The sequence below is a fragment of the Carcharhinus amblyrhynchos genome, chromosome 28 (assembly GCF_965287045.1).
Source record: "Carcharhinus amblyrhynchos chromosome 28, sCarAmb.v2.hapA, whole genome shotgun sequence".
NCBI classification, from domain to species: domain Eukaryota; kingdom Metazoa; phylum Chordata; class Chondrichthyes; order Carcharhiniformes; family Carcharhinidae; genus Carcharhinus; species Carcharhinus amblyrhynchos.
In genome coordinates this window covers 33,791,703-33,813,791 of record NC_137351.1, presented here as the reverse complement: position 1 = coordinate 33,813,791, position 22,089 = coordinate 33,791,703, and the positions used below count along the sequence as shown (strand labels likewise).

The window sequence follows — 22,089 nt, the reverse complement described above, 5'->3', positions numbered from 1 at the left end:
GTTTGTCCTTCAGAGAGGATGAAATGAAGTGTCAATTCCAATCATATCTCATTGTTTGGCAATCATGTCAACCTGGTTTCCCATTGGCTCATGTGATAGCATTTTAAAATACAATAATATTCACTGGAAATTTATATGTTAGCTTTAAATTGTAATTAGGTGTCATCTGTGGCTCAATAGTAGTACTGTCACCTTCAAAGACAATGTTTGCCTGATCACATCTTGTCCCAGAGACTTGATTGCATAATCTAGACAGAGGGCTTGTTACAGTTGAAGGTATCATCTTTCAGTTGAAATGATAGATCAAAGTTTGCCTGTGCTCATGTGCAAAAACAATTGAATTTTGTTGTAGCTATATAAAGCATTTTTATAAAAATCATTAAATCATCGCTGGCTGGGCCAACATTTATTACCCATCTCTAATTGTCCTTGAGCTGAATGAATTGCCAGACCATTTCAGAGTCAACCGTATTGCTATGGATCTGGATCACGTGTAGGCAAGGAAATGGCGAATTCCTTTCCTGAAGAACATTGTTTTTTATGGCAATTGTTTCATGATGACATTAACTAATTCCAATATTTTATTGAATTCAAATTCCACCATGTGTCGTGGCACAATTCAAACCCAGGTCCCCTGAATTACTAAACCAGAGAAAATGCTACTATGCCACAGTCTTTTAACTTTTAGACCCAATCTGCAATATTACTTTCAGTGCTGTGCACTGCAACTCAGGAAGAAGATATTAGCATTGGAGGGAGTGTAGCACAGATTCACCAGGACAATGCTGAAAACACAATTGGTTAATTTATTCAGCTAAGTTACATACAATAGGCTGTGGTCCACTGATAATTGGAGATTACCTGGTGATATAATTTAAAATAATTAAATTAATTGATGAGGCGATTGAGAGAATCATTTCTTCCAATAGGAGAGAGGTTGTGCAGAAAGGGATATAACCTTACAACTAGAATTAGACCATTCAGGGGTGATGCCAAGATAAGGTGATGGAAATCTAGAATTTTATCAAAAGGCTGTTGAGGTTAGAGGTCAGTTTAAAAGTTCCAAAGTGGCATTGATATATTTTTGGTAGGCGAGGTATGAATGGTACTGAAAACAAAGCATGTAGCTGTTGATAAGCAACGGGCTATTTGAATGGAGGAATAAGCTCAAGGCATTGAATGATATCCTCCCATTCCTTTTGAAAGAAGAGCAGGACTGGGGAAGTGGGGAGTGGGCTGTGCTGGAGCCTTGGTCGATATTATCTTTCAACCAGTGTTATAGAACACATTATTGGACGTTGACTGTAATCCTCTAGTGCCAACGTTTCTAATTGGATCTGGTTGGTTTGTCAAAGAATAAGTAAAGTTTGGAATTGTTTACAGTTCCTGCCAGCTCTACACAGTGATAGCTTCTGCTCATATTTCTCCCTGAAGCTGCTCCATTGGATTGAATGCTAATGACGTAATGCTGGAGAGAAACAATGTGATTCCTAATCTTTCGGCACCCCCAGCCTGTGGACAGATCCTTTCTTTCAGCCCCGTTCACACCCTGCCTTCCTTTCAGCACCATTCGCTCTCTGCCGCCTGTGGGCACCTCCTTCGTTTCAGCACCCCCCAGCGTGTGGACAGCTCCTTCGTATTAGCCCCGTTCACACCCTGCCGCCTGTGGACAGCTCCTTCATTTCAGCACCCCCCAGTTTGTGGACAGCTCCTTCCTTTCAGCACCCCCGGTCTGTGGACAGCTCCTTCCTCCAAACGTGCAAACTGACCGACCATGGATTTTCAGCGGGACTCGGCATTCCCACTGCCTCATCACGGTATATTTTTGCGTCTGAAGTTAAAGAAAATAAAGCGAGGGATGTAGAAAAACTGGCTCTTTCTTTCTGGGAGTTATCGGTCTGCCCGTATCATTGGTTGCGAATTAATTGTTAACCGGGACACCAGGCAGCTAACCCACCTGCACAAGAAACGTACACGGTATGTGCATGGTATGTGCGGGATGTGTAGAACACTGAGCTCTTCAATTCTAGAGGTAATAGACCCTTCAGACTCTCTTGGTCTTTTTGTTTTTGTGGGGAGTTTAAAACAAAGATCAATTGCTTCGAAATGTGTTTGAATAAAAGCACATGAGCTGGTTCTAATCCGGAACAACACAATAGAATGAGATATCTAATTCGTTCGAAGCAAGGTGGAAATCAATTTCTTTTCAATCGATAGGATCGCAGACGAGGAAAATGGAAGCTGCCCCCGAATACTCGCTTTTTCTCGTACGGATCTTGGAAGAATTGGATACCAACCACAGCACGGTTTCCTATCAGGACCTGTGCAAATTGCTTTGTGCTCGCTTTGATTTAACTCATTTGGCGAAACTGAGGAGCCTTTTATTTTACACCGCCTGTCTGGATCCGAATTTCCCAGCCACTCTTTTCAAAGAGAAATTACGGTGCAATGTGGACAGTCCCCAGTCCAAAAAGATCATGATTGCCGCCGATATCGTCACCATGTTTAACCTGATTCAGATGAACGGCGGGGTCGCCAAGGAAAAGCTGCCTCACCGACACCAGCACAAGGTCAGAAAAAATGAATCTTTCGAATGCTGCCGATCAGATAGTGAAATCTGTCGGCTTCAGTCTCCTGGATCCAGCCAGGAATCGATGCACAGGGAGGGTTGCAGCGAGCATTTGGCTTCCGGAGGCTCGGATGTGTGTCCCGCAGCTGACTGCAAAGACTGCCAGCGGCTCATTTGCACTTCGGATCCCAATTTTTTCCTCGGGCTCAGGAATGAGAGGGCGGAGGAGAGTAAAGGGAGGGCAGCCTCACTCGATCGACTACAAGCGTCCCCAACTTTTAACGGAATCGATCCTGAGGCATGTGTCATGCAGACCACATATTTCCCCATGGACCCGGACCAGGAATCCAACTCTGATCAAGACTCCCCGGGCAGGAAAAATGACGGGAATGGGACATTCGACTCCAGCGACGAGGCATTCGGGATCTCTCCCTGTGGAGCGGGCAGGCCCATGTTCAATGGTGAACTTCAGGACATGCTGCCTTGTGTTGCCAAGTTGATGCCAATGGACAAAGAGTCAGAGGATGAGGAGAGTGGCTCCCAGCTTAGGAAACATAGCTCACGTTTTTCCACCTTTTTCAGCAACAGTTTTGAGATGCCCTATAACAATCCTTATTGTGATTCGATGCCATCGACAAGTCAAGAAAAAAGATACGTCAAACATGAAAGTTTGGATGATCTTCAAGGAACCACCTACTTTGGCCCAAGTACAATCTCACAAGAGCCCAGGAAACTCTTCTCCAAAGCAAACAAGCCGGCCCCTTGGCTTCTCAAGAGCTGGAGCCTGAACAACGACACAGCCCAGGATTGTGAGCATTATTTCTCTGGGGAGAAACACAGCACTCCCAGGTATCAGAGCAATGTCAAAGAGGAGTTATTGGCCGAGGCGCGTCAGAGGCAGGCGGCAGCAGCGGCCGATGCCATCAGCACCATGGACAGGGCACAGTCCTACTTCAAGCAGGCAGGAGGGGGTGGTGAGGACTCACTGGGACAAGTGGTCCATCAGTTCAGCACCAAACTGGAGGCGGCCGTTCATGGTAACTCCAGGAAAGTGAAAGAGAAAAGTGGCAACTGCACATCACAGCCTCACAACTTCGACAAGACAAGTGTAGGGACCCAGACTGAGCAGGCTGTCCGGGGCAAGTGTAAGGAGGGTACCCAAGGATATCATCCCAAGTACGGAGAGAAAGTGCCCACCAAGCAGCCAGACCAGGACTCCGAGGCCCTGAGTGATGATATCAGTGACATTTTCCGCTTCCTGGATGACATGAGTGTGAATGGTTCCACCGGTCTCCTGCAGTCCTGTTACAACAGCAGCGGCTCCCTGCCCCGGGTGTCCAAATCAGGTTGCCAGAGCCCAGAGCGAACCCCAGTCAATACCAGCGCCCCCCTGGGCAAGGGGCACCAGGCCAGCCAGCCTGGCGATGAGGAACTCAAGGTGAGTGTGTGCAAGCTGGTGCTGAGGGTGGGGGAGATCGAGAGGAAGTTGGAGACCCTGTCCGGGGTCCGGGATGAGATCTCCCAGGTCCTGGCTAAACTCAACAAACTGGATCAAAAGATCCAGGAGCCGGCGGCCGAGACCATCTCCCCCGGCAGCAACAACGAGAGTCTCCGCGTCAAAGCCCTGAGAAAAAGTTTGTTCGTCAGAAGATCATCCAAATCGGAGGAGAACAGCGCCACCGAGTCCAAAATCGCCAGCATCTCCAACTCCCCCCGGGACTGGAGGGTGGTGGGCAACAGCGGCGAGCCTGGCATCACCCTGGAAGAGGGCAAGCAGCAGGTGCTGACAGACAGCAAGGATTGGCAGCCCAAAACCAGAGAGGTACTTGCATTGCTTTCTGACAGTTTACCCTCTCTTTTTCACCTTGTTTCCTAGAGAATGGCTTCACATGAAACTCATCTTATGTGAACCATTGCTCGGCAAGTCAACCGCGTGTGCAGAGGGCGAAATTCATGAGAGCAAGCCTTAGAGAAGTGGAATTGTTTGCTGCGTGTAGATTTAAACGGATCAGATGCAATTACAGAGTCTGACTAGACCGGCAGCACTGTGCCACTGATGAATCTGCTCACTGGTTGGTTTTCCTAGCTACTAATAAGCAACATTAAAGTCAAATGGGTCGAAAAATCAATGACCATTCACCCCAAGGTGGTGTAAAGTCTGGGTATTGTTCATGGCGGGCGGAAGTTTTAATATTTTAAAGCTACAATTAGTATTATCAGCAAAACGACAGGAAAAGGATGGCACTTTTAGAAAAGGCAAATGTAAACCCACTTGGAGTACTGTGCCCAGTTCTGGTCGCCTCACTGCAGGAAGGATGTGGAGGCTATTGAGAGGGTGCAGAGGAGATTTACAAGGATGTTGCCTGGATTGGGAGGCATGCCTTAGGAAGATAGGTTGAGGGAGCTGGGACTCTTCTCCCTGGAGAGACGAAGGTTGAGAGGCGACCTGATAGAGGTTTATAAAATGTTGAGAGGAATAGATAGGGTGGATTCTCGGAGGCTATTTTCCAGGGCTGAAATGGTCGCTACGAGAGGACACAGGTTTAAGGTGCTGGGGAGCAGGTACAGAGGAGATGTCAGGGTTAAGTTTTTCACTCAGAGGGTGGTGAGTGAGTGGAATTGGCTGCCGTTGGTGGTGGTAGAGGCAAACTCGCTGGGGTCTTTCTGGATGAGTACATGGGATTTAATGGGATTGGGAGTTACAGATAGTTCTATGGCTTGGTAGGTATGGATGTGATCGGCACAACTTGTGGGCCGAAGGGTCTGTTTGTGCTGTAGTGTTCTATGTTCAACCAATCATCAAATATGATTATATATGAGAAACGTATTATAATTGTGCCAATGCCTCCGAATCCAGGATACGGACCAGGGAACCAAGTGGCACCCTTTACATCACACTCTGGCACCTCTTTTGATGATATCCCTATTTTAATACAACCATCCTTCCATTCACACTGAGCATTGCCATTGGTGCCCTGTGTACATGCAAGATTTTACAACATACGGGCATGGATAGTGGTTGGCACCACAGCCAAGCAATGATTTACTGTCAGCATCTATCTGTTGTGTTAATCGGAAGTTTGGGTTCCATCTGACTCTGGCAGAGTTTTGGTTAACTTGTGTCATATGTGTAGTTGATTCTTGATTTGCATCCCATACATTTGGTAACTGAGACCGCTTTGCACAGACTGTAAACTTGCAGCACACGCTGGAGAGATTGGAGGTTGCTGCCAATTTTCCCATTTCCATAAATTTAAGCCTGCAGGTAATGACTTAGACTAGAGACAGATTGAATATGGGTGAAACATTGATCCTATTGTGGGTGAAATATTTTATTTTAGCTGAATTAATGACACAATTGTTTCTTTCCCAATATTAGCAATTTAGCGACATACTGGCCCATTAAACTATAACAAATTTTTAGTTTTAAGGCAGAGTAAGTTGGCTGTAACAAACTGTAGTTTAGAGTATCATCAATGTCAAGCAGAGACTGCCTTTTCAAAGTGTCATCCCACTCAACAGCAAACACAGTGGGATCAATTCTTGCAGAGGGCTCCTTGCAATGATGTGAACAGTGTATCATAAATGAACCTGAGTAACATTGAGGGTTCGATCCTGACCGTGGAAGAAGAAATCAATGATGGAAATGTAAGTTCTGGAAGTTTTATCTTATACACGGGGCAACAGTTGGGCAGCCAGTGTTACAGCCTCAAGATATTCTCTGCTTGTCGCTGCTATGCACACAAACCAGTGAAAGACCCCAAAATATAATCACTTGAAAATGCTCCATAAATATAAAGTTCCAGTCACTCACTATATTTCAAATCATCCCTCATTCACAATCATGAATAATAGCCAATGTGCGCTTAGAATTAAAAGCAATGATTGGTGTACACATGATATAGAGTTACCGGCATTGGATTGGGGTAAGTACAGTAAGTAGTCTCACAACACTAGGTTAAAATCCAACAGGTCATTTGGTAGCACAAGGTATCAGGATGCTGCTCCTTCATCACAGGCACTCATCTGATGAAGCTGAGCTCAGAAAGCTCATACTACCAACTAACCGTTGGACTTTAACCTGGTGTTGAGACTATTTACTGGTGTACGCAGTCACAGAGGGATATTCAGAAAGTTGTATCTTTATAAACTGAAGGTTGGGCTCATTGGACACCTAACACACAATAGTTAACAGTGATCGGTGTATTGTACTGAACAGGTATTACAGATAGATATTTCAAAGGAAATATAGTGCAAAGCTATGGTGAATAGCTTGGTCAAAAAGGAACATTTGCAGAACAGCAGGGTGAGAACAGGGAAATGGAAAAATTGGCTAATTTGGCTAAAGAGCCAAAAAAAGGCAAGATGGGTCAAATGGTCCCTCAGCTGTGACTTGCAAACCGATTAATTCATTTCCAAAATTAATTCAGAGCTGTGAGTTACACCATATCATCTTATGTTATGAGAAGTGCATGGCAAGCTCTTTGTGAATTGATTGGTATTACACTCTTATCACTGAGCATTCACTCCATTGCCTGTAACATATGTATTATCATTCAGCTGCATGGAATAGCGACAGGTCACAAGCAGTCAGTTATTAAGAATGCCACATGCCAACAAGGATCGTGACTGATAGACAGGAGTTCAGCACCGTGCAATGTGAGAAAGCATTTAGGATACACAGACTAAGAAATAGGATGACCAAGTTGATCAATACCAGTTTATGCCTGCTTGTTTTGATTAAAGACATCTTGTGCTAACAGTTACCCAATAGGAATTTTCAAGTTATTAAGTGAAAATTCATCTCATCGGTTCAAACTCACTTGCATAGATGCAAGGTGTAATGGGGCAGCATGGTGGCACAGTGGTCAGCACTGCTGCCTCCCCATTCTAGGGACCCTGGTTCAATTCTGGTCTTGGGTCACTGCCTGTGGAGTTTTTACATTCTCCCCGTGTCTATGTGGGTTTCCTCCGCGTGCTCTGGTTTCCTCCCACAGTCCAAAGATGTGTGAGTTAGGTTGATTTGTCATGCTAAATTGATGCTAGTGTTCGGGAGATTAGTAGATTAAATATGTAAGGTTACAGGAATAGGGCTTGGGTGGGATTTGTGGTCAGTGCAGACTTGATGGTCTGAATGGCTTCCTGCTGCACTGTAGGGATTCTATGATTCTATGGAGAATAGAGGAGGACTTCAGTTTTTGAAACATTCAAAAAACAATTCCAGTCCTGGTGACCATTAAATGAATCTTATGTTATTGATAAACAGCACAACTCTATTCCTCCCTTAATTATATTGGTGACAAAAATATGCACAATTTAATATCACGGACATCTCATCAGCCCTGATTCTACCGGCACGGACATCTGAGGCTCATACGATCACGCCCGAGGCCATTCTGTGAACCTCACCCGCCCCAATTCTGGGCCAGTCATGCCAGTAGAATTAATTCTCTTCATTACACCACCAAAGATTAAATTGGACTCAATCTATCTATATTGCACTGCTAGGATTAATTTACCTACTCCAAATTGAACTGGAAAATAAAACATACTAAATTTTTTAAGTAACAATCAAATTGGCCAAAACTTGGATTAAAAACGAACAATGTCAAAATGATTTGATTCAGGTCATTTATATATTCAAGTACTTCACTTTGTTGTTATCACACCTTTATTTTTTTCCCTCAAGTTATGGATCATGTTTACAAGCTCACAATTATTACTGATCCATGGTTGCTCTAAGGGGTTGTTGGGTCTTCTCCTTGCACTTCTATGTTCTTTGTGCTAATGGTAATCCCATATTGGGGTTGGCAGTGATAGTCAGGGTACTGATCCAGTAGCGATAAAGAAACAACAATACATGTGCAAGTCAGGATGGTGTGTGACGTAGGGGATAAATTGGAGGTGATGGCGCTCCCATAACATTATTACTCTTGGTGATAAAGATCAAATGGGAAGCAGAGAGGATATTGGATTAATCCAGGTGAAAAACTGCAGGGCATTCTGTAGATCATACAAACCACAGTCGGAGTGTGACAATAATGCAGAGGAGTGGCAGGGGCACCAGTAAATTAAATTGGTCTGTTCTGAATAACACTGAGACTCTTGAATGTTGCTGCCACTTCAGGGGCTGTGTTCCAAACTCTAGGTAAGTTTTGTAATAAACAAAAGGCTTTAAGGTGTTAGAAGATGTGCAGAGTAAGCAGTTCCTATTTCATTTTGTAAGCAGTAGTATTGATGGGAAAGATCCAGGAGTGTCCTTAAATTCTACATGTTAGAGATTTGGTTGTGGTTCTGGAAGGAACTAAAAGCCTTAGAGGTCTTAATGTTTAGATTTATCAAATTAAAGTGTTAATTTATGAGAGCATGTGGCATAAATTTGACGTATATTCCTTAAGCTTAGAAGGTTGAAATATGATCTATTTGAAATAATGGAAAGAGTTTGATAGGGTAGATCCAGAGAAATAGATTCCTCTGTTGGGGAAATTCATAATAAGGAAATGTAATCAGAGACCATGCAACATTTTACCATGTAATAGTTAGTGGATGCGGTGGTGGGGGGGGGTGCGGTGGGAGGACATTGAATTTTCAAGATTGCAATAGCTCATCATCGTTGAGTGAGGATATAAGGGAAAAGGAACAAAGGCAACTAAATGGGGTTGAGGTACAGATCAGATGTGATCTAATTTAGTTGAACACTTTCAAGAGGTGGAATGATCTACTCCTTCCCATGTTTCCATGTCACAGGTCAGGAGAAGGCAGTTGGGCTGAAATGGTCCCTTCTTTAAGTAGTGCAAAAATGACTTGATGGCTGCTGGCTCAGAACCTGCAGATCTTACTTCAACCTGTTAGAATTTTGGTGGGGAGGCGATTTTTATAAAAAACATCTTATTTTTGAAATGTGGCCAACAGTGTCAGGGATGCATGGAGTGACCAGTCCATTCAATCACTCCTTAATATCGCAGAGAGTGAAGTGAATAGGGTAAACACTGATATTATTACGATGATGATTCTGGAAGGAGATGAAACATTTTCTATTCTATATTTTTCACTATAGATACTAAATCATTTTTTATAATTAATAAAATGGTAAATGTGCTGGTGGAACAGGCAACTTTTCCAGTATAATTTAAAATCTTTATAATTCTTTGGTGCTAAAGTTTACATGGAATTTGTGTTATTCTTGGTGGACACAAAACTGTGTCTATCGGAGCAGAAAAAGCACCAATTCCTGAGATTGTTCCCTTCTCACCATTGCAGTAGTTGTCTGCACTGACTCCTTGGTAATAGTGCATGTTCTGACATCGAATGTGAACTCTGATTACCAGTGCATTAATGGATTCTGAGGAAGACAGCAATATTCCAGTTTCCATGCACACAGCACATGCAGCCCACTTTATGAAAACCGTTACAAAGTAGGTTATATTTTCACACTGTAGAGCTGAAATATTTGTGCCATCACTTTATAATCTTTGTAAGTATTGGTTCAGCATTCTATGTTATGGATTTAATAGACATGAAGAGGTGCAACCAAGACATACCAGGAATATCAGATAACATCTAGACAGATTGGGCTTTATGCCACCAATTACACCCAGACCCACTACCTGGTAATGTTGGAGGAGTTCTGTTTCTTCAAGTTTAAGTTCAGTAAGGTTTGGGGCAGCACGGTGGCACAGTGGTCAGCACTGCTGCCTCACAATTCCAGGGGCCAGGGTTCAATTCCTGCCGTGGGTCATTGTCTGTGTGGAGTTGATAGATTTCCTTGGGTCTGCATGGGTTTCCTCCGGGTGCTCTGGTTCCCTCCCACACTCCAAAGATGTGTGGGTTAGGTTGATTGGCCATGCTAAATTGCCCCTAATGTCCCGGGATGTGTAGGTCAGAGGGATTGGAGGATAAATATGTGGGGTTACGGAGATAGGGCCTGAGTCGAATTGTTGCTGGTGCAGACTTGATGGGCTGGATGGGTTCCTTCTGCATATTAGAGATTCTAAAGAGTCAGTTTGAGAGCCATTTTCTTTAAGACATCCTATAGTCAATACCAATTGTAGAAATTACTTTAGCAACTTACCTCAAATAGTTGCTATGTTTTCCTTTCAGAAGATCACCCAGGAACTCCAGTTTGCGACAACGGTGGAATTTTCTTTCCATCCCCATTTTCTTCTGTCCTACGTTTTGACAAAGATTAATCGTAAGCTTTCGATCCTTCGCCATGCTGTTTGCATTCCTTTATTTATTCTGTAAATTATGACAAAGGAATAAAGACAGATTTGAAGGGGAACACTTTTAGGAAGGGAATTCCAGTCCATAGACACAGGTGCCAATGGTGACAATGGGACTGGAGTTACAAGATGACAAGATCAGTGGAATATGAATTTTCGGAGTAGTTTTAGAGTTCATGCAGACTACAGAGATAGGGAGGAGCAAGACCATAAACAGATTTATGCAGGAGGATAAGATATTAAATTGGATGTATTACAAAACCAGGAACCATTGCAAAGTAAGGGGTTTAGAATAATATCTCAGCATCTTTCAGAGAGGATATAAGCAGCAGAGTTTCATTAACTGAAGTTTATGGAGAATAGAGGCTGTTGAAGAGAGCATTCAATAATCAGCTCGAAAAGTGATAAAAGTATGGATATAAGTAAATTACTGTGAATGCTGGAATCTAAAACAAAAATAAAAAATGCTGGAAAATCATAGAATCCAAGAGTAGATTGTAGAATCTCTACAGTGCACAAAAAAGGCCAATCAGCCCAGCCAGTCTGCACCAACTCTCTCCAATAGAGCACCTTACCCCGACCCTATCTTCATAACCTCACATATTTACATCACTATTCCCTTAACCTACACATCTTGGGACACTAAAGGACAATTTACCAATTGACCTACCCTTCACATCTTTGGAGTGTGGGAGGAATCCAGAGCACCCGGAGGAAACCCATGCAGACACAAGGAGAACGTGCAAATTCCACACCGTTACTCAAGGCCAGAATTCAACTAGCACTGTGAGGCAGCAGGTCTGTGAAGACAGAACAGAGCTAACATTTCGAATCTGGATGACTCTTCATCAGAGCATGAGTTTGGTTTTCAGAAGCAGATGGGCTGGAGAATGGCAGAAAGCAGTGGCTGATATATTTGATATGAAATAGTTACTCTCAGTGATGGAGAAGGTGTGGGATAAAAAGCTTACTTTTAAGTTGGGCACAGCAGGATATTTGCTGAGCAAATGGCCAGAGAACGGTTTGAAATCGATGGTGAGTGTACAGAGCATGTTGCTGGAACTGAAGACAATGACTTAAAAATCCCCGATAGCTAACTGAAGAAAAACTGCAGCTCATGGATGTTGGATATCAGTCTGACAATCCAAGCAGTTTGAGGATCAGGAGATGGTGGTGGAGGGCTAGACGTAGCATTTTCAGTGAAAACTGACAACATGCATTCAGATGGTATCACCAGAAGAGCAATATCGAAACAAAGACATGGAATAATGAAGAGTAGATCTATGGGGGTCTCCAGAGGCAATGTCAGGGGGGACAGGAAGAGATGGAGGCTCTGACTATAATTGGATAGATAACAGTGGAACCAATTAAGCAAGAATACAAGAAACTGCACAGTTACCTCAGCTGTGCTTGGATTCTGCGTTAGCTAACAAGATTTATTTATCCCAAAGGAACTGTCCAAATAAATGGACAATGACAGTAGTAAGTGGTTGATTTATTTAAAACTGGACGCTGTTCCTGACAGCAGTAAAATTTGGCTGTCCATTTCACAAGAAGCTGCAAGAAGTTACCAAGCTGAGAGTTAGAACATAGAACATAGAATATTACAGCGCAGTACAGGCCCTTCGGCCCTCGATGTTGCGCCGACCAGTGGAACCAATCGAATGACCCTCTAACCTAAACTATTCCAATGTTATCCATATGCCTATCCACTGACCATTTGAATGCCCTTAAAGTTGGCGAGTCCACAACTGCTGCAGGCAGGGCATTCCACGCCCTTACTACCCTCTGGGTAAAGAACCTACCTCTGACATCCATCCTATAATTACCACCCCTCAATTTAAAGCTATGTCCCCTTGTGTTAGCCACCACCATCCGAGGAAAAAGGCTCTCACTGTCCACCCTATCCAATCCTTTGATCATCTTGTATGCCTCAATCAGGTCACCTCGCAACCTTCTTCTCTCCAATGAAAATAACCTCAAGTCCCTCAGCCTTTCCTCATAAGACCTTCCCACCATACCAGGCAACATCCTGGTAAACCTCCTCTACACCCTTTCCAATGCCTCCACATCCTTCTTATAATGCGGCGACCAGAACTGTACGCAATACTCCAAGTGTGGCCGCACCAGAGTTTTGTACAGTTGTAACATGACCTCACGGCTCCGAAATTCAATCCCTCTACCAATAAAAGCTAACACACCGTACACCTTCTTAACAACCTTATCAAGCTGGGTGCCAACTTTCAGGGAGCTATGCACATGTACCCCGAGATCCCTCTGCTCATCCACACTACTAAGAGTCCTTCCAATAGTCCTATATTCTGTACCCCTGTTATTCTTACCAAAGTGAATCACCTCACACTTTTCCGTATTAAACTCCATCTGCCACCTCTCAGCCCAGCTCTGCAGCTTATCTATGTCCCTCTGCAAACTGTAACATCCATCCTCACTGTCTACAACTCCTCCGACTTTGGTGTCATCAGCAAATTTACTAATCCATCCTTCTAAACCCTCATCCAGGTCATTTATAAAAATGACAAACAGCAGTGGCCCCAAAACAGATCCCTGAGGTACACCACTTGTAACTGCACTCCAGGTTGAATATTTCCCATCAACTACCACCCTCTGTCTTCTATCAGCTCGCCAATTCCTGATCCAAACTGCTAAATCACCCTCAATCCCATCTGCATTTTCTGCAATAGCCTACCATGGGGAACCTTATCAAATGCTTTGCTAAAATCCATATACACCACGTCAACTGCCTTACCCTTATCCACCTCTTTGATCACCTTTTCAAAAAACTCGATGAGGTTTGTGAGGCACGACCTACCCTTCACAAAACCGTGTTGACTATCCCTAATCAATTTATTTCCCTCTAGATGATTATAAACCCTATCCCTTATAATTCTTTCCAAAACTTTGCCCACAACAGAAGTAAGGCTCACAGGTCTATAATTCCCAGGATGGTCTCTACTCCCTTTCTTGAACAAGGGGACAACATTTGCTATCTTCCAGTCTTCCGGCACTATACCTGAAGCCAATTACGACATGGAGATCAAAGCCAAAGGCTCTACAATCTCCTCCCTAGCCTCCCAGAGAATCCTAAGGTAAATCCCATCCGGCCCAGGGGACTTATCTATTTTCACACTCTCAAGAATTGCCAACACCTCCTCCTTACGTACCTTAATCCCATCTATTCTACTATCTGGTATCGCAGTATTCTCCTCAACTACACTGACTTTTTCCTGTGTGAATACTGTCAAAAAATACTCATTCAGTGCCTCTCCTATCTCTTCAGGCTCCACGCACAACTTCCCACTGCTGTCTCTGACTGGCCCTAATCTTGCCCTAACCAATCTTTTATTCTTAACATACCTGTAGAAAGCTTTAGGGTTCTCCTTGATCCTATCCGCCAAAGTCATCTCATGTCCTCTTCTAGCTCTTCTTAACTCTCTCTTTAACTCCTTCCTGGCTAATTTATAACTCTCCAGTGCCCTAACTGAGCTTTCACATCTCATCTTTACAGAAGCCTCCTTCTTCCTCTTCACCAGAGATTCAACTTCCTTAGTACACCACGGTTCCCTCACTTGACCACTTCCTCCCTGCCTGACAGGTACATATTTATCAAAGTTGGTTCCATTTCCTTCACCTTGAGATTCCCATGACTTTGCTGGTTCAGCTCCTCTCACTTTCAGGTCTCTCAGGGTCCTCGGTTTAAATGCTGCATTCTGCTTTGAGAAGCCCATTCTCTGCAGAAAGTTCAGGGTAAGGATCAAATGATGTATTAAGAATTTCAATGAATTCCAAGCTGAATGATCCTTAAGAGACCGTGGGTTTGTTTTCCTGGCCAAATTAATCTATCAATGCTTCACAAATAATTACATAGAAACTAAAGTAGAAAACTTTATACATTACGGGAATCTCGTCCCAGTCTGAATATCACTTTGCAGCTTTCTCCATATCCTAATATTTCATTTATACCCATGAATACATCAAACATGTTCTGCAAATTCAATGTGCCAGATAACCATTTTACACATTGGCCATCCTCAGTTTAAAATTTCTATGTGGCATATTATGTGAATTTAGGTTTATATTAAATGCTGGTTCTTCTTTTAAACAATGACTTTGTTCGGGATTTTCCACAGTTTCTCCTGATCAGAGCTCAAGGTGTTGTTAAACATCGCAATCTTCAGTCTCCAATTCTCCTCAGTGTTTGTGAGATGACTAATAGGCTTAATCTGTTCCTCCTGTCATAATGTAGTCATGCACACATACGCACACAGATACACATGCTCACACACACATGCACACACATGCACACAGATACACATGCTCACACACACATGCACACACATGCACATATGCACACAGATACACATGCTCACACACACATGCACACACATGCACACAGATACACATGCTCACACACACATGCACACACATGCACATATGCACACAGATACACATGCTCACACACACATGCACACAGATACACATGCTCACACACACATGCACACACATGCACACATACGCACACAGATATACATGCTCACACACACATGCACACACATGCACACAGATACACATGCTCACACAGACATGCACACACATGCACATATGCACACAGATACACATGCTCACACACACATGCACACACATGCACACAGATACACATGCTCACACACACATGCACACATACGCACACAGACACACATGCTCACACACACATGCACGCATACGCACACAGATACACATGCTCACACACACATGCACACACATGCACACACATGCACATACGCACACAGATACACATGCTCGCACACACATGCACATACGCACACAGATACACATGCTCACACACACATGCACACACATGCACACACATGTACACAGATACACATGCTCACACACACATGCACACACATGCACACATACGCACACAGATACACATGCTCACACACACATGCACACACATGTACACAGATACACATGCTCACACACACATGCACACACATGCACACATACGCACACAGATACACATGCTCACACACACATGCACACACATGTACACAGATACACATGCTCACACACACATGCACACATATGCACACATACGCACACAGATACACATGCTCACACACACATGTACACAGCCACACACGCACATGCACACACAGACATACGCACACGGCCACACACACACACACACCTTCTGACCTACAAATGTCTGCGTCACACGGTCTACATGGGGAAGATGTTGGGGCTTTTTCACAATGCTGTGTTGAAACACTTTGACCTCATCTCAGGGATGCACCAGCTTCTGGATCCTAACTCCTAAACTCTTTACACCAGAGGCATTACCTTAGCTGTGGCTCTGAAAATGACAACAACACCTAACCTTTCCTCATTCAAACGCTCCCACACAGCCTCTGGTGATCTTCCTCAAACTGAACAGCAGCTTATCGCTACATTAGACACATGACAGACAGCGATTTGGACAAATCTGACTTCACTTCAATTCCACATGGACCAGCAAAGCAGAGAGAGAGAAGGAGAAAAAGAGATAGAGAGAAAACACAGACAGTGGCTTGAGGGGGGTGGGGGGGGAGAGCGATTATCGTGAAATCTAATATCAACTTCTTATCAACTTGGTTGAATTCCTGCAGGAACAGGTGTTATTAATGCTCCATGTAGCCACACAGACCCTTCTGAAAATATATCCTCACCATTTTCTGAATGTGCGGATAGTGAGTAATGAATGGTCCTCATTCCATATGCCAGCGCATCTCACCCAGGTTGTAGCCACGACTAGTTCATTAACTGATGGTCCAGGATACTTGCGTTGCTCAGTCACAGCACAGTGACTGCTGAGAGATCAGGGTTACCTGCTTTAGCCTCGACAAATGACACTTTCTCAGCAGCTGAAGAGGGAGACCAAGGGCTGTTTCAATGGGGATGTGGGTGCTGCCAGGACCATTGCGAAACAGGCCATTGGAATTGCTTCTGGGGCCTGAATAAATCGAGTAGATTCCCTCCAGTCCAGAGTTGAAGTGGCAGTGCTGCAGCCTCCAGAGTTTGGCCTTACCGGGCGGCACGGTAGCACAGTGGGTTAGCACTGCTGCTTCACAGCTCCAGGGTCCTGGGTTCGATTCCTGGCTCGGGTCACTGTCTGTGTGGAGTTTGCACATTCTCCTCGTGTCTGCGTGGGTTTCCTCCGGGTACTCCAGTTTCCTCCCACAGTCCAAAGATGTGCGGGTTAGGTCGATTGGCCATGCTAAGAAATTGCCCCTTAGTGTCCAGGGATGTGTAGGTTAGAGGGATTAGTGGGTATAGTATGTAGGGATATGGGGATAGGGCCTGGGTGGGATTGTGTTCGGTGCAGACTTGATGGGCCGAAGGGCCTCTTTCTGCACTGTAGGGTTCTATGATTCAATATGGATATGGAGTTTGAGGCAGTGAAGAGCCAGAAAGTGCTGGAGGCTGATCTACTGCTTAAGGTGATCATACCCAGCAGAAAGGAGGTGGGTCTTAGCACACTGCTCCCAGCAGAATGGTCATCATACAGAGGTCAGTAGCACCACCTTCCAATAAAAGAACCTTCCTCTGTCTGCATCACATAATAAAGCACCTCATGATGCTGAAGAAATGTTCAGCTAATCTGTAAGACCTTGAATCATATGTTTGGGAGAGAACAGTTACAAATATTGATCAGGGAGATAACAGGAGAACTCCCTGGAAAAATACACAAATACATCAAATGATATCGCAGTCGCCTCAATCTCCTAAACAGGCCTAATCACCATGCCAGTCCTAACACATTGTATCAATGCGGGTTGCTGATTCCTCCACCATCTGTGATAAGAACATAGAACATTACAGCGCAGTACAGGCCCTTCAGCCCTCGATGTTGCGCCGACCAGTGGAACCAATCTAATGACCCTCTAACCTAAACTATTCCAATGTTATCCATATGCCTATCCACTGACCATTTGAATGCCCTTAAAGTTGGCGAGTCCACAACTGCTGCAGGGAGGACATTCCACACCCTTACTACCCTCTGAGTAAAGAACCTACCTCTGACATCCGTCCTATAATTACCACCCCTTAATTTAAAGCTATGTCCCCTTGGGTTAGCCATCACCATCCGAGGAAAAAGGCTCTCACTGTCCACACTATCTAATCCTCTGATCATCTTGTATGCCTTAATCAGGTCACCTCTTAACCTTCTTCTCTCGAACAAAAATAACCTCAAGTCCCTCAGCCTTTCCTTATAAGACCTTCCCACCATACCAGGCAACATCCTGGTAAACCTCCTCTGCACCCTTTCCAATGCTTCCACAACCTTCTTATAATGCGGCGACCAGAACTGTACGCATTACTCCAAGTGCGGCCACACCAGAGTTTTGTACAGTTGCAACATGATCTCACAGCTCCGAAATTCAGTAAGGGACCGTCTCCACTACCTGCATGGAAGATCCACACCCCTGAATCATAAATCTTTCAAAGACTGAGTGATCTCCTGTGATCTCAGGAAATGTGCTCTGAGTTCATGGAATATTCTGAGAAACAGTGAGGAAGCTGGTCAGAGTAACTCCTCTTGTGTTTATTAATGGTCTCATACATTTCTTCTTTTATGTCTTTGATAGTCAAACTTCCAGCAGTGACTCAATCTCTCCATAATACTCCAGCTTCTACTTATCTCCGTTGACCTACTAAGATCATGAAAGCGTCTCTGGAACTCAATCTCAATGCATTCGCTGGGTAGTAGTATTGGACTCTCCACCAGTTCCACCCCCTGTCACACTGCTGACATTTCGTTTTCATAGTGTATAACCAGGAAGTCTTGATCTTTCAGTCAGCACAGTTTCTGGTTCTGGGGGCCCAGTCACATCAGTTCTCCTCCATCCAGGTGAAACTTTTCCTTCTGCCATTATTACTGAATATCAGCACAGTTCACACTCCCTCTCCCTTTCTAAGTGACCAGCCATGCTACCAGCCTGTTTACCTGCAACAGGGGTGGGGACCTGATCAAGTGGAAGATTCTCACTAAAATCCCACCCTGCATATCTGCTGAAATCTCCACCACATGGAAAAAAAATACAATCATGTGCTGGTTCTCAGACATCTGATTTGCCCAATGAGGCTTTACCTCTGAAACAGGCTCACATTTGTAATAAGCTGCTTTCTAATAGGCAGAAGTCGATCAGAGGAGAAAACAGGAGTGAGTGCTACACATTATTATAAATATTTTATCATCCATTTGCTCTGGTCAGGCCCCCTTCCGTGGGGCACTGTTGCATGGAAGGGTAGGCAGTGTGTACAAGTTATCCCCGCTCCCAGGCACATGGGTTATGGACAGGGTGGGGTTCTCTCACCGCCCATCCAAAAACAAAAAGGTGTTACTGATTTGTTCCCCCTTTAACAAATGGTGGCACATTTCCCAACTCTCTGGGTTAGGTGCGATCTAATTTTCATTAATAACCCCAGAGCAAAGTCAAAACTGGAGGAACTCAGAGGCTTGTACTCATTGGAGTTTAGAAGGCTGAGGGGAGATCTTATAGGGACATATAAAGATAATGAAGGGGTTAGACAGGCTAGAAGCAGAGAGATTATTTCCACTTAGAAAGGAAACAAGAACCAGAGGGCACAACTTCAAAATGCGGGGGAGTCAATTTAGAACAGAGTTGAGGAGGAACTTCTTCTCTCAGAGGGTAGTGAATCTTTGGAATTCTCTGCCCATTGAAGCAGTGGAGGCTACCTCGTTAAATGCGTTTAAGTCACAGATAGATAGATTTCTGACCAATAAGGGAATTAACGGTTATGGGGAGCAGGCGGGTAAGCCAATATCAGATCAGCCATGATCTTATTGAATGGCGGGGCAGGCTCGAGGGGCTAGATGGCCTACTCCTGCTCCTATTTCTTATGGTTAATTTATTTGCATACTCAAATGGTGGGAATCGATTGCAACATTGCTTCTTGTACGCATATATTACTAAAGTGGGATAAAGTAAATATTTAAGTCAAAGATCACAAAGTATTGGTTCACATGGCTTCCAGAGTCCCTAATCAAAGTCCAATGGGCTAAAATTTCACTGAGCCCAGCAGTTGGAAAATCTATGCTGGTTAATTCACTTTTCCAGTAGTGCTGACTTCACACAATGAGGTAGGCATGTAGAGATGTAGGCAGTGATACAAAGGATCCATTGGAAATGGTATAGATGGGGCCAGGTAATTGAATCTGAACAGGGAAGAATTGTTTTGTGAAGCTGCTTTTAGAAGTTTTAGAACGCACTGAGCTTGCAGTTCCATGAGGCAATATTACTGATTTCACAAACTAGAAGCTCCTGTCCAATGACCCTCGTGTCTCAATATTGTTTTTGACAAGGGATGGATTCCCCTTATCTGGGTCACTCAGATGGTTCAATGTCTCAACCATTAAGAATGGAAAGGAAGGCTGCATTGTCCATTCTCAGGTAGACTCCAATTGGCCAGGCTGGGTTATGAAATGAAGGCGGGCTATAATTCTCTTTAAATTTGGGCAGCCCACAGGGAGGTCATTAGTATCTCTTCTGAGATAACGAGGTGCGAGTTACTTTACTGTCAGGTAGCTCATTTTGATCGAGGGTCACAGTTAGGTATGGATTTAGCCATTTAAAAATATTTAAATTTTTGTCCATGGGCAGTCTTTGCCCATTTTTTAAAATATTACAAATAGCCATGAATACATATTTTTATGTTTTAATTAAATATACAGTAATGAGGTCTTAGACGCCTCACATATGTTTTTAAGACCATGGGTTAGTCATAGAATCATAGAACCCTACAGTGCAGAAAGAGGCCCTTCGGCCCATCGAGTCTGCACCGACCACAATCCCACCCAGGCCCTATCCCCATATATTATATCCACTAATCCCTCTAACCTACACATCAACAGGCAATTTCTTAGCATGGCCAATCAACCTAACCCACACATCTCTGGACTGTGGGAGGAAACTGGAGCACCTGGAGAAAACCCATGCAGACACAAGGAGAATGTGCAAACTCCACACAGGCAGTGACCTGAGCCGGGAATCGAACCCAGGTCCCTGGAGCTGTGAAGCAGCAGTGCTAACCCACTGTGCTACCGTGCCGTCCCTTCATAGTATACGAAGTACAAAGCTGCAGTCAAGAAAGGTTATGCAAAAGCTATTCAGAGGGCCAGCCTGGTAGCATCAGGACGTAAGGGAGAGGCTAATTTCATCAATGCAGTTTCCTCCGGGGATTATCTTTTCTTAATTTGCAAATGAATAAAATGGGCAGCACTTCAGATCCAGCCCTGAGCAGCTGTCAAGATATCGATAATGTCCCCCACTCACCCTGGAGCCAACTCTATCGGCAGAGAATGTGCAGAAAATTCATACTTACCTGAAGGCTAGGTTTCATTCCTAATTCACTGGTGGAATTTGGGCACAGAACACACACTCTGGTACATAGAACAGGCACACTGGTACACAGATCACACACTCTGGTACATAGAACAGGCACGCTGGTACACAGGACACACACTCTGGTACATAGAACAGGCACACTGGTACACAGATCACACACTCTGGTACATAGAACAGGCACACTGGTACACAGATCACACACTCTGGTACATAGAACAGGCACGCTGGTACACAGGACACACACTCTGGTACATAGAACAGGCACACTGGTACACAGATCACACACTCTGGTACATAGAACAGGCACGCTGGTACACAGGACACACACTCTGGTACATAGAACAGGCATGCTGGTACACAGATCACACACTCTGGTACATAGAACAGGCACGCTGGTACACAGGACACACACTCTGGTACATAGAACAGGCACACTGGTACACAGATCACACACTCTGGTACATAGAACAGGCACACTGGTATACAGAACACACACTCTGGTACACAGAACAGGCATGCTGGTACACAGGACACACACTCTGGTACACAGAACAGGCACGCTGGTATACAGAACAGACTCCCAAGTACACAGAAAAGGCACTCTACTACATAGGCATGCCACTACACAGAAAAGGTATTCCAGTATACAGAACAGGCTCCCTAGTAGATAGAATGTGCATTTTGATACATAGAAAAGACACCTAGTAGATAGAGCAGGCATTCTGGTATATAGAACAAGCACTCTAGTGCATAGAACAGTCACTCTAGTGTACAGAATAGGCACTCTGATACATAGAACAGACACTCTAGTGAGTAAAACAGGCACTCTGGTACATAGAACAGGCACACTGGTACATGTAACACGCAC

At 44.2% G+C, this 22,089-nt stretch overlaps 1 protein-coding gene across 1 annotated transcript in view; it reads left to right on the top strand.

The window, feature by feature from the left end:
• The first annotated feature begins 2,173 nt into the window (after positions 1-2,173).
• minar1 (membrane integral NOTCH2 associated receptor 1) overlaps positions 2,174-22,089 on the top strand; it is a 65,826-nt gene continuing 45,910 nt past the window's right edge. Inside the window, exon 1 of the mRNA XM_080214289.1 lies at positions 2,174-4,391. Coding sequence (XP_080070415.1) covers positions 2,235-4,391 — 2,157 coding nt within the window. The 5' untranslated portion in view covers positions 2,174-2,234. The remainder of the gene's footprint in view (positions 4,392-22,089) is intronic.